We start from the raw sequence: 12,866 nt of genomic DNA, 5'->3' as shown, positions 1-12,866 counted from the left end.
TAGAAGGCAAATGAATTACATATACATAGCAAATGCAGGGTTTCCAAAAAACCGAATTTTTAAAAAAACGGCGGTTTCGATTTTAATAAAAAAACAAAACACGGTTAACCGTGGTTTTCGTTTTTTTTTTTTGTTAATTAATAAAACTTATGTAAGTTTATCTTGCATTATTTATTAAAAAAGTTTTTTTAAACAAAGTGTTCTAACAGTAACAAAGTGTTCTAAAGTGTTCTAAGTGTTTATACTTCGAAATAAAACTTACAATGACTTATTTTTATTGTAAAAAAATATTAAGAAAACTAAAGATTTTAACGGTTCATCAGAAAATCGTGATCTGATTTTTGTGAAGAAACTAGTGCAACTCGAAAAAACGTGTTCGACATCTGTAAAGGTGGGCTTTATAGAGAGTATCGCATCGTAAATTTTTTCAAGATTTACTGTTCTTTTGCCCGTACAACAAAAACTCTTGCAAAAGCCATTTGAATTAATCGGTAGATTTAGGCAAGTGTGTGATGCTATCTTTATTGAGAAGTGCATTTAATTCATCCTTAAGAGAAACAGGTGAACTTTCCGATATTGTTTATGGTGCTTCAGCTAGTAGTGGTTCCTCATCATTAGAAGTAAATCCAAAAAGCCTAAACGCAAGATTTCCAGCAAATTTTAAAGTATTTTTTACAACGGAACAACTGAAGGAGCAACTTTTAGGCACTTTAGCAACTGCATAACATTTCCGTTAATTCGTTTATCGATGCGCTTTTTTAAATTTGAATGCAATAAAGATGCAATTTCTGTATTCATAGCAAATAGTTTTGAAAGGATGAATTTAAGAACAGTATCTGCTGTAGAAAACGTTGCATCTTCTCTGCTAAGGAATTCCACTGCTAGTTTTGCTGGCTCTAAAACGGCATGTAGTGAAGCTAATGACTCAAAATCTAGCTTGTTGATTACACCAAGAGCATTTAATTCAGTAGATGTCTGGAATAAGCATTTCTTAGTTTTTAACAAAGGCGCAGTCATTGAAAAAAGTGAATTCCAACGATGACAAACATCGAGATGCAGTTCGATTTCTTTACCAAATTCCTCAGTAACTTTCTTCTGAAAAATTTGATTACGAACTGATGACATTTTTATAAATTTCACTACTTTTCGTACATTTATCAAAATTTTAGGGTAGACAACATTAATCTCATTGTTTACTGATTCAAAACTAAAATTATCATTATAAATTCCATGTTCATCCTCTTCTGAATCACTGTCCGTTTCCTTGGGAGCTGGAACGTTTATGTCTTTATTTTTCTTGTATAACGTGTCGCATACACCAAGATGAATTGCATGATTAAAGCAAAGCTGATCAACAATGTCCGTTAACTGCATGAGCTTCTTGTTGATTGCTGCACCATCTTGAGTAGAACCTACTACATCTCTTTCCATACAGACACCAAATGAATTCAAATGAACCTTAATATTTTGTGTTAAATTTTCAGCTGGACAGGAACCATAAGTCCTAATGAGGCCAGTTTTATAGGTTTTCTTACATTCGTTTTCATGCAGGTTGAAACCAATGTACCTTCTGTGCCTCAAAGATGTGTATTCATCATACGATAAGCTGAATTTACGTCCCATTTTAATTTTTTTGATATTTTGTTTCATCACTTCCTTTTTATCAGAAAAATCTTAATAGATTAAATTCATCAGTTGTTGGACTTTTAGGAAGATGATTTCAAATTTGTTTGAATCGATGAGCAAATAAATTTGTTGTTTGTCATCGTATTAATCCAAACATCGTCTGTAGCTAGATCAGCTACAATTTCTTTAAGGTTCGCTTTTTGTAAATGACTGTCCATGGTTTTAATTTTTTTTTTCCGGTGGTGGAATAGAGCTGCTGCTTGATTCTCCAGTCGAAGGGCTATTGATAGTAATTCCATGACGCAAAATATGATTCCGCAAAGTGTTGTGGATCCACCGGAGTATGTTTCAACAGAACTGCATCTATTACAGATGCCTTCAACATCTCTTGAATTTGGAATTTTACGCCGGGCAGCAAATTTTCATAATGGTGACATGATTTATCTGGAAGATATATTTTCAAAATATATTTTTATCATAAGAAATAAAAAATAAAAACCAATAAAAAGATAAGAAACACTGTGAATTATTTTTATTGCATACCTATAACATTTTGTTGAACCAAAATAAACACTAAAAATATCCGTATGTTTTTTTAAGGAATAAAAACTCTTTAATATAAAGAATTGGATATTCTATTTGAGTATTCAAATATTTTATATTCGAATATATTTTCGTGTTTTATTCAATATTCGAACATTTTTTTTTGGAATACTTGAATAATTTTGAATATGAAAAGACGTTACACTTTCCAGCAAAATACTAAATCTAAATAATAAAATAACATTTAATTACTTACAAATTTGATTTTTTATACTTTTCTATAATAAATAAACATTCAAAAGACATTATACAAAAAAAACCCCAAAAGCCTTTTTGAAAACCGACGGTTTTTATCTATATCGGTTTTGACCAAAAACCGCGGTTTTTGGTTAAAACCGATTGGAAACCCTAAACAAATGTGATATAATATACAAATTAAAACAGTTGTTAATTGCAGGGGTGGCGCCAGCATTTTTTGGCCTTCAAGATACCTAATTTCCAGACATGGAGCAAGCTCCAAACATTTATGTTTATACTCATGTTAAATAAGGATGCTTTGCAAAGAATTGCGATGATTGGAGCCTGGTAATAAAAAAGCCCCAAAATTTTAGCCCCCCTCCCTGTCCCAAACGTGAGAGCAACAAGTCGATGCTAAAATTTTTGGGCTTATTTGTTCCCAGGCTCCAATCATCGCAATTTTTTGCAAAGCATCCTTATTTGACATAAGTATAAACATATAAATGTTTGGAGTTTGCTCCATGTCTGGAAGTTAGATATCTCGAAGACCAAAAAACGCTGGCGCCACACCTGATTAATTTAATGTTAAAATCTTTAAAAATAAATATTACCCAAATTTGGGAAATATTGCTGAAAATTCCACAATTTTAAATTATTTTGATCTTGCGTTATTTTTCCTTTAAAAAAGTTTTCTTTTTTGTTAATTAGCATTTATTTTTGACAAAAAAAACTCTCAAAAGATCAAATTAATAACTTACAAATGCATATTTACAATTTAAAAGCAGGTGCTGATTAAAGATTTAAAAAAAAAAATAAAAAAAAAGGTATAGTGAAAGTAAATAAAAGTTATTAGATAACTTTGTCATTTCTTTTTAATTCACACATAACTTCTGGCAAGTGGTCTTTATATAACATATGAAAACCCAAACAATAAAATGAGCTGTAAAGATAATAACTACAACAAAACATTTAAATAAAGATTTAAAAAAAATATACACACTCATAAATATGCACACACAGATATATATATATATATATATATATATATATATATATATATATATATATATATATATATATATATATATATATACATATAAAGATAGATACACACACAAACAAAGCTAATTTCCTTCTCGCCCAGTGTAGGCAGAGCCAAATTTTCCGCCCCAATCTGGATCAGTTTTGCATAACTTTGGCTCCACTCTCCAGTCTGGTCCAAAATTTTCCCAGTTCATAATTGAATCAAACCAACAAAAATCGCTGTAATTATCTAAAGAACTACTTTTTTCATAATTACTGGAACCTCTATGCTGCCATAAAGTTCTCATTTGTATAGGATAAGATCCATGAACACCAATAAATTCAGTGCAAATATTTTTCTTTGTTCTGAAGCTATCAATATCTCGAGCAGGGGGGTCATGATGTAAACGTCTGTCATGGTGATAAAATTTAGGCAGATTAAGAATATTGTTCCAAATACCAATCATTTGATCTGCCCATCTATTACAAAGAATTTTTTCAGGATCTTGACCTAAAAAAATTTCAACAATGTCTCGTGATAATAAAATAATACTTTCTTCAGGACGCACTAAATTTTCGATACAATGTACCCAACCCCAATGATAAAGTTTCCTTGGGGGCATTGGAACTTCATATAGAAATCGCTCCATACACACAAAATAATCATCATCAAGACGTAAAAAATAATCATAGTCAAAGTTTTGCATAGACCATACCATATGATAAAGAAACCTTTTACCAAAATCATGGCCTCCTGTCAGGTTTTGAAAATACATATCATTATATATATCAGCTTCAGACAAAAGACTTTTACCAAGATTAGAGTAAGGATCTTTCCAGTCTGTGAGAAACACACACTTAATAGATACCTAGAAAAATAAATGTCACAAATTATAAAACAAGTTATATAGAAATATGTTAATGCTATTCATAAATCACAGTATAAATTCCATAGTTAACATAATACATATAATACACTGCTAGGACAGCAGTATACAGCTGTCCTGGAAATCCTGTTACAATGAATGAATTACAATACAAAAGCTATGGTCAATTGGTTGTAAATCATGGTGAAAGTAAAATTATAGTCAGATTAAAAGCTACAGAGTAAAAATAAAATTACAATAAAAAACCAGAAAATAACTTACAGAAGCAATAAATTTTTTAATTTTATACGGGTAAATTTTAACAGATTAAAACAAAGTTTCAATTACAATTAAAAACTTGTAGTCTACTTCCATTTGCATCTCATAAAAGAGGTGTCATAGATGTTCTCAAACGGGTTAGTTTTTGTAATGGTCTTAGCCCTTCTGAGCAGATAATTTTTTTCAAGTAAATGTATATACTAAATAGATTGGTTCTGTAGAAGGTAATAACGGAAGTACCATCACCTTTTACTACATAATATATCAATAAAACAAAATAGCAATTAAAAATACCGCACCAAGATATGTGATAGGTATTTTTATAATTTCTTTAAGTATAAAAGTCATACTTTGAACATTTAATTTAGTATTAAAAAAAGGTAGACTATGTTTCTCTAGGATTACTCAGTGATAAACGAGATTTAAAAAAACAGCTAAAAACCAATCAAATTAGCTTTGTGAGCTGAAATTTGGTATGTATGGTCTGTTAATAATGTTGAAAAGTTTTAATTTTTTCTTAAATACCTCTCTAAATTATGACGAACAACAAAAATATTGCTATTATCAAAAAATTGAACTACCTTCATAAGTGAAGTATAATTTTTAAAAAATTAAATATAATTTTTGGCATTTTGAAGTGAGGCAGTTAATACGAACAGCTTTTGTTAGATCAAAAATGAAATATAGAAGAAAAATGTCATCAAAAGTGCATTAATTATTATAGAGTTCAAACATTCCAAAAAACTGATTTAATTTGTTATTAAAGAATAGTAACAACAGAACCATAATTTTTTTTATTGTTATAATTGTTTGATCATTTTGAAAACTGGAAACTAAACCTGTGACTGTTAATATTTCAAAAAATGGTATTAACAGTAACAGTTTTTTTAAAACTGTTTTTCACTAAACAACAACAAAAAAATTCATTACATAGTATCAGGTCAGGCGTATGGTCATCATGATCACTCTGATATTGGTAATGTTCTGCTGCCTCAAAGGATTTGCTTTCTAAGCTAAGGCTAGAAGAAGTGTACTTCCTGCCATCAATACTATCTAATGTCTTTCATGTTTATAGTGGTATCTATTTGTCTTTTATTTAGTTGGAGATGTCTTAGTTACAGCATTAGCTCACTTGTAATTTACTAAACATGTATGTTTATTCTATCCAAACATCTGGCATGGTGTTCTTTCACCCATAAGTTGCTCTTTGTTTGTTTGTGCTCTGTCTAAACCTCTGATGAGTTGTTCACCCACCTATAAGTTCCTTGCTACCCAGTACTACCAGTACTGATTACATCAACAGCTGTAAAATATCAGCGAATTAACTGTGCCATGTTGGGAATGGACAATGTCAATGTTAATGCTTTTGGTGTGCAATGTCGAGGCCATATAAAGAGCATGAAATTAAAACTTTGGGTTAATTAGCAGGACTGAGATTATGAGCATAACTCATTTCTTAGAAATAAGCATAGCTCATTTCTTAGGACGCAATGCTTTATCTATGAATGAGTTCTCTTTAATCTTAATTCATGCCCAAAGTAACAAAAAATATTAAACATCAAAAACCATCGCCACCACCTAACCGTTTCAATATATCTTTCAAAAATATTCGTGGTCTTTGAAGTAACTTTACATCAGTTGAATCTTCATTCAAAATTTTTCTTTGTAAAATTATTTTCAATTGAACTTCATCAGATCTAGTATTAATAGCTACTATCCTTTGATTTGACTCGAAAAGTCACATGCTTGACTTGGGGGTATACTTACGGATCAATTCACCTATTTGTTGAGAAATCAAGTTCTTTTGAATCTTTTGACTATTCTTTTATGTGTTTCACCTTAACAACTCTTAACTCTATCAAATTTTTCTTTGTTTTTCTTCTTCTCAAGACTACACTCTTTCAAATGTAATTTCTTATCAAATTAACCATGCCCTTTCTCTTTACCTCTCTGCCAATATTTTTGTTATCAGGGACTTCAACGCTCATCACACTGAACAGCTCAGCTCTAACACCACTGACCCTGCTGGCACTAAAACCCATAACTTATGCATTTCTCAATCTTTTACTCAGATAGTTAACTGTGTGACTCATTTTCCAGACAACCCTTTGTGAAGGTTTCCTGAAGGTTTTGTCTTCTAGGTGGTTCCAACAATGCAATGATTTTTATAAATCTTTTATCTTGTACTTATTCTTTGGACCATATTCTTTGGACCTATCATTGCACTACTCACTACTGCTGTAAAGCTGATTAGAATTTTTTCATGATTTTATTTAGGACAGTCCTTGGACTGATGTCTTCTTTTTGAAAACTCTGGAGAACATTCTGAACCCTCCAACTATTGTCCGATCAGTCTTTTCTCTATTATTAGCAAGGACTTTGATCAACAAATTTCTTACACCATATCTTGAGTATAATAACTTTTACAATATGGTTTATGCTAATAAATTAGGTGACTAGCTAACTGCTATTATTGAAAGACTCTACTGTGAATTAGGTGGGTATAATGTTGTCATATTTGAGCTGGTTCTTCTAATTATGCTCTTACTCATCGAGACAAGGTCCAAAAATGCATTGTAATGTAGTTGGACCTGCTATATGCCAAGCTTGTGCCTCTATCCCATCACTGAAAGGTTGCACCTCTTTCTCTTTCCTACAAATACTATCATGGTTGCTGCTCAAAGAAGCTATTATCTCTGGTCCCATCAACCAAAGCTCATTCTTGCTTGACTCGTCATTCAGTAAATCGCACTTCTTTACTGTATCTGTAAAACTTTTATGCGTCTTTTTTTTTCACTATTTCATTTAAATAAAATATGTTTAAAGTTTGTGAAGAAAGAAAAGACAAATGATGGCGGTTAATGTAAAATCTAGTTTAAATTGATTTTTTTGACCAGTTGTGAGCGATTCTATATATCCCTTTGAATACTATTTTTAACCAAAAGGGAGTGCGTTTCAGTTTAAATATATTTAAATTGATTTCTTTATCTCGTAATAATGCGTTAAAATTTTGTGCTAATGATATTTTTTGATCATAAAGTGGTAATGGCCGATTCTGATTGAACTTTATGTTCTGATTGAAAACCTTTGTGGGTGGTTTAAAAGTCAAATGGTTTCCATGACAACTTCTGAAATGTATAATTTATTATTAAAAGACTGGCAGAAAGCAATGATGCAAACAAAGGCGAAGTTATCATTAAAACTGTGGTTAAGTTGAGAAAGACAGAAATAGATGAATGAGAAAATGAGAAAAGCACAGAGAATTACCTAAAATACGATATTAAGCATAATGAAGTTTGTTGTTCACCTAAATACGATATTGAGCATTATGAAGAAAGTCAGCTAAATACTTGAATATTGAAAATCCTAAAGAATGTGTGAATTAAGACAATCTTCCATTGATCAAACTATAAAAAAGCTATTTGATCAAAATGTAATTTCCTGCCTTTACATTTTGGATTACAAATTGAATTTAGATCACAAGTTTGAATCAAAATGGTTGACAAATGAATTATTTAAACTAGGACGTTGCAGCTCCATCAGAAATATTATGTTTCTAACACTCAGTTATTGCTAACAATGATAGCAATGTTTAAAGGCTAAGTGGTGAATGGATTATTTACTCAATGGGTAGCTGTTGTAAATGCGTAATCTGGTTCCAGGCAATCAGGGCCTATTCTAGGAAAAAAATTTGGGCGGTGGTACCTCTTGTTCGAATTTTAGTGGAAAATAGGCATTTTTTCGCGAAAAATAACAACAACAATATTTGCCATAAAAAACTTTAAAAAAAAAAAGGTCCTTAAATTTTAATTTTGGCGGCGCCCAAATACGGTTGACACTCTCGAAAGTGGTCTAGAATAGCCTCTGGCAATGTATAGACATACAAAGTGTTAGTGAGTTTCCATGCAGTCTGTGAATGACAATATCAAGAAGTACTTGTTTTTATTTTTATGGACTTTTTTTTATTGTTATTACAACTGTTTGTAGTTCTTATTAATTGTGGTTATTACAACTGTGTTTTCTTAAAGAATTAGTATTTCTTATTAAATGAAGTTGTAACAGTAGCAGATAATGTTGATCATATTGTTTGTACATTGGATCATATTGTCAGGTTATATAGGTTCATATTGTTTTTCAGAGGTTTAACTTAAACAATTTACCAACCAAATGTGTGATCAAGTATTATTCTTTTCAAGTGTATCTACAAATTCAGCAATGGTGGGATGTCAATATGGATAAAACAAAGTGGGGATGGGAAATGGAAAAGAACATACAGACATACAGGAGCAGCAAATTAAACCACAAATGTCAATGTTTTCTTTCAAAATTGATTTTTTATATACACTCATTTTTCAATAAACAGCTTTAGTTTAACCTAACACCTAAAAAAATTCTTCATTATTTTTACAGCTTAAATATTTTCTTATTCAAGATTCTGCATCAATTCACATTCTTAGTATGAAAAGATGTAACAGCAGCAAAATTAGTGAATGTATATTTATTTGATTGACAAATATTTTAAAAGAATATATTTCAAATATGTTTGTTTGTTGTTGTACATAACTAAATAAAAAGTTAGTTTTATTTGAGGCATAAATTAAACTATTTATTAATTTTATGAGTAAAGGGGTCAAACTTGCCAAAATATCACACAGAACTGTTGAAATCATTTTATAAATTATATTTTCAAACACATTTTATTTTTTATAATTTGTACACATTAGGTTAATGTGTACAAATTATAAAAAATATTTGCAAAATATCATAAAGGTTAAGCAATTATTTTAATGAATTATCACAACTTATTGAAAGCAGACCATCTAGTTTTTTTTGGAATTTTGAGAAATTTTTTCACAAAGTGAAAGCATAAACCACAAACCATGACCATAATTTGACTAAATAGTATTAGCGTAGCATCAGCAAACACTTTCTATGATAATAAAACAAGATAGAGAAGCCTATATACCAACAGAAGGTGAAAAGAATCATTACCATCTTTTGAAGAAAGTGCTAAATTGTCACAACACAGACATAAGTAGCCAAATTTGTGCAAGGTAATGGAATGCACTGGTCAAATAGGCATGCTTGTTAATTAGTCAATGCTCTTCTAACAGACATAAAAATAAACTCTGCTGATATCTTAAAACAAACAAAAATTTGAAGACAACAAGATTTTTGGAAGAATGAAAATATTGAAACACCATCAAGAGCAGATTATTGCTTGCATTGGATTTGATGGGAAAATTGATGAAACAAGAGTAGAGGAGTATCTTTATGATACAAAAACAATAAAGTTTGAAAAAGAAAATCATTATGCTATTGTTGCTTTCTACTGGTAATAGGTATATTGATCATGTTACTCCTCAATCAGGGAAGGCTATTGATGTATTACAGAAAATAATTTCTGTTTTAAAAGATGGTACAAATGCAAATACAGGTATTAGAAATTAAATTATTTAAAAAATTGAAACAACAATCGATAAACCATTGCAGTGACTAATATGTTTACTGCATCACAATAAGACTCCAATTAGAAAAGTATTTAAACTGATAAATGGTTTAACTAAAGAACCATCAACATTTGGAATAAGAAAATCAATTTAAGTTGATGTTCAACTAATACAAGTAACATGACTTTAAACCAATCAGAAGATAACTTGGGTCATTAGCTGAGAATTTTTCAGAAGCTGATATTAGCTATACAAAATATGCAGAGCCTGGGAATATGCACCATGTCAATTGATTAACAAGAGTCAATAGAAATTTATGATCCAATGTGTTGCAAAAATAAAAGACAAAACTTAAAGATGTGACTTTATTTTCTCTTCTGAGAAATTCATAACTTTGCCATCCAAAGAATAATTTATTAAATGCAATTTCTGGCACAAACAACAAAATTAGAAAGCAGGCACCTGAAACTATAACTTCTGCAATATGAAGGGCTTAATTAAACTTAAACACAATCAGATCATTTTGTTATCCCAATAAATTAAATTTTCCATGTCATACCCAAGAGGTAGAAAGACCCGTCTAAAATGTTACTTGTGCTTCTGGAAAGGTTTACACACATTATAGAAGACATGGAATGTTTTATGCGAAAATCAAGATAAATAAACCATATATATATATATATATATATATATATATATATATATATATATATATATATATATATATATATATATATATATATATATATATATATATATATATATATATATATATATATATACATATATATATATATATATATACGTATATATATATATATATATATATATATAATATAATATGTTCTGTTCTGTTAAGAACATTGAGCACTCTATTGTGTAGAATACTTTTTAAAGTTGTTTAAATATATATATATATATATATATATATATATATATATGTATATATATATATATATATATATATATATATATATATATACATATATATATATATATATATAAATACGTATATATATATATATATATATATATATATATATATATATATATATATATATATAATATAATATGTTCTGTTCTGTTAAGAACATTGAGCACTCTATTGTGTAGAATACTTTTTAAAGTTGTTTAAATATATATATATATATATATATATATATATATATATATATATATATATATATATATATATATACATATAACTTAAATTGCTCATTTAGGTGAGCACTCTGATGTTGTATTGAAATACCCTGCTGCCAGGGGGTTCAGCACATATATTGACTGACAGCTGAGTGCTGCTACATCGACTGAGGGTTTGGGATTTGGCAATCTTTTCTTTCATTATTTTTCGTTTTTTTTTTCTTCTTTTCTAAAAATGTGGCATGCTATAAAGATAAGCAAAACTAGTGAGCAAATGCTTATCTAAATATGCTATAGAATATATATATATATATATATATATATATATATATATATATATATATATATATATATATATATATATATATATATTCAACTTTTATTATTATTGAATAAACTAAAATAACTATAAAATCACTGAATTAACCAAATGTAGATCATTATTATTTTATTTAACTAACACAGTTAACAAAGTCAGTTTTGAAAAAACTATCGTTTAAATAGACTATTTCATACATACCCTAGAAGATGAATTGCATTGAGTCCACCAGGTATCACGAATTGCTGTCCTTCTGTCTGATCTAGTAGGAGCTGATGATACAATGGCTATAATATTAAAATGTTTACGATTCATGACTCTTTGAATTTTGAAATTTGCATATATAATGTTTTTATCAAGATGATCGAACTTGTCAGTTCGTTTATGCCATGACGAATTACTTTGTAAATAATCTTGTTTTAATAAAAGACCACCAGAATCTTGCTTTAATAATACATTACTTTTTATAGCAGGTTTATAGTGTATGTGGAAAAAAGTGAAAAGCGGGAATTCACTAGTGTACTTAAGTAAAATGTAACTAATAACAAAAACTTTGAGAACTATCAAAGTTATAATCATTTTGGAATTGTGATAATAGTCACAATTAAAAATATTTTTGCACCGCATAACTTTATTTTAAATAATCAATTTATTAATGCTATATTATTTTTAGGATAAAGAGTTACAAACCAAAGACATGCCTAGGACAAAACCCAATATATTTAAGTTGAAAATTAGGATACTTTAATTAAAGACAACAATTTTCAGATTAAGATCACGCATGCGTTAATTTGGCATATTTTAAAACATTGCGATTAAAGACGTATGTATCACCATAGTTTATAGACTTTGGTTTGGAAACTCGGAGTTAACGTAATAAAGATATAAATTATTTTGCTAAACCAACGAATTCTCAACGAATATGTTACATGAGATAATTGAGCGCAAAGTTTAAAAGTTTTCAACAAAAACAGCAACACCTTGCAAAATAAAAACTATTGCTGCCCTGTGCAATTAAAATTTTTAAGTGCAGTATATTGTTGGATTCAAAAGAAATACTACATAATTTTTTTTTAATACAAACTCATTTTTTCCTATTTTGTTGTATAGGCTGGTTTACCGCTTAACTAGAGTTGCCACATCTGTTTTTTTTTTCACTGGATCTTGCATTTTTTTATTGCTGTTTGGGTTTCAGTGTTTTTTTTTTCCTGCAAAATATTGCCAAATCTAGGTCTATTTCGTTTTTGGTGTATTAGTTGATAAAATTAAGATTTATATGGTAATATAAATCTTAATTTTAAGGTTTGCGCAATCAATAAGTTTAATCAATAGTTTAAGAATATTTGAACTTCGATTCGCAAGAATATTTATAATAAAATT

The 12,866-nt window shown here is 29.0% G+C and overlaps 2 protein-coding genes across 2 annotated transcripts; both read right to left on the bottom strand.

Moving 5' to 3' along the window:
• Positions 1–152: 152 nt before the first annotated feature.
• On the bottom strand, positions 153–2,397 carry LOC136083828 (uncharacterized). The gene is made up of 2 exons (XM_065803695.1): positions 2,170–2,397; positions 153–2,070 (listed from the first exon to the last, which is right to left on the bottom strand). Exon 2 carries the CDS (start codon positions 1,648–1,650, stop codon positions 673–675), a length of 978 nt encoding a protein of 325 aa, XP_065659767.1. The 5' UTR covers positions 1,651–2,070; positions 2,170–2,397; the 3' UTR covers positions 153–672.
• Positions 2,398–3,454: 1,057 nt separating this feature from the next.
• Positions 3,455–12,274, bottom strand: LOC124817580 (uncharacterized). Its single transcript, XM_065803694.1, has 2 exons — positions 11,688–12,274; positions 3,455–4,298 (listed from the first exon to the last, which is right to left on the bottom strand). Exons 1-2 carry the CDS (start codon positions 12,111–12,113, stop codon positions 3,531–3,533), a joined length of 1,194 nt encoding a protein of 397 aa, XP_065659766.1. The 5' UTR covers positions 12,114–12,274; the 3' UTR covers positions 3,455–3,530.
• Positions 12,275–12,866: the final 592 nt, after the last annotated feature.

This window comes from Hydra vulgaris, chromosome 08 (genome assembly GCF_038396675.1).
Source record: "Hydra vulgaris chromosome 08, alternate assembly HydraT2T_AEP".
NCBI classification, from domain to species: domain Eukaryota; kingdom Metazoa; phylum Cnidaria; class Hydrozoa; order Anthoathecata; family Hydridae; genus Hydra; species Hydra vulgaris.
The sequence above is the reverse complement of the archived record's forward strand: the minus strand, read 5'-3'. Positions and strand labels throughout refer to the sequence as shown.

Excerpts from the sequence above, each read along its gene's own strand:
- LOC124817580 (XM_065803694.1), bottom strand. The coding sequence starts at position 12,113 with ATGCGGTGCAAAAATATTTTTAATTGTGACTATTATCACAATTCCAAA. Across the intron at positions 4,299-11,687 it reads AATGCAATTCATCTTCTAGG|GTATCTATTAAGTGTGTGTT; the intron begins GTATGTATGAAA and ends TTATTTTTCTAG.
- LOC136083828 (XM_065803695.1), bottom strand. The coding sequence starts at position 1,650 with ATGAAACAAAATATCAAAAAAATTAAAATGGGACGTAAATTCAGCTTA.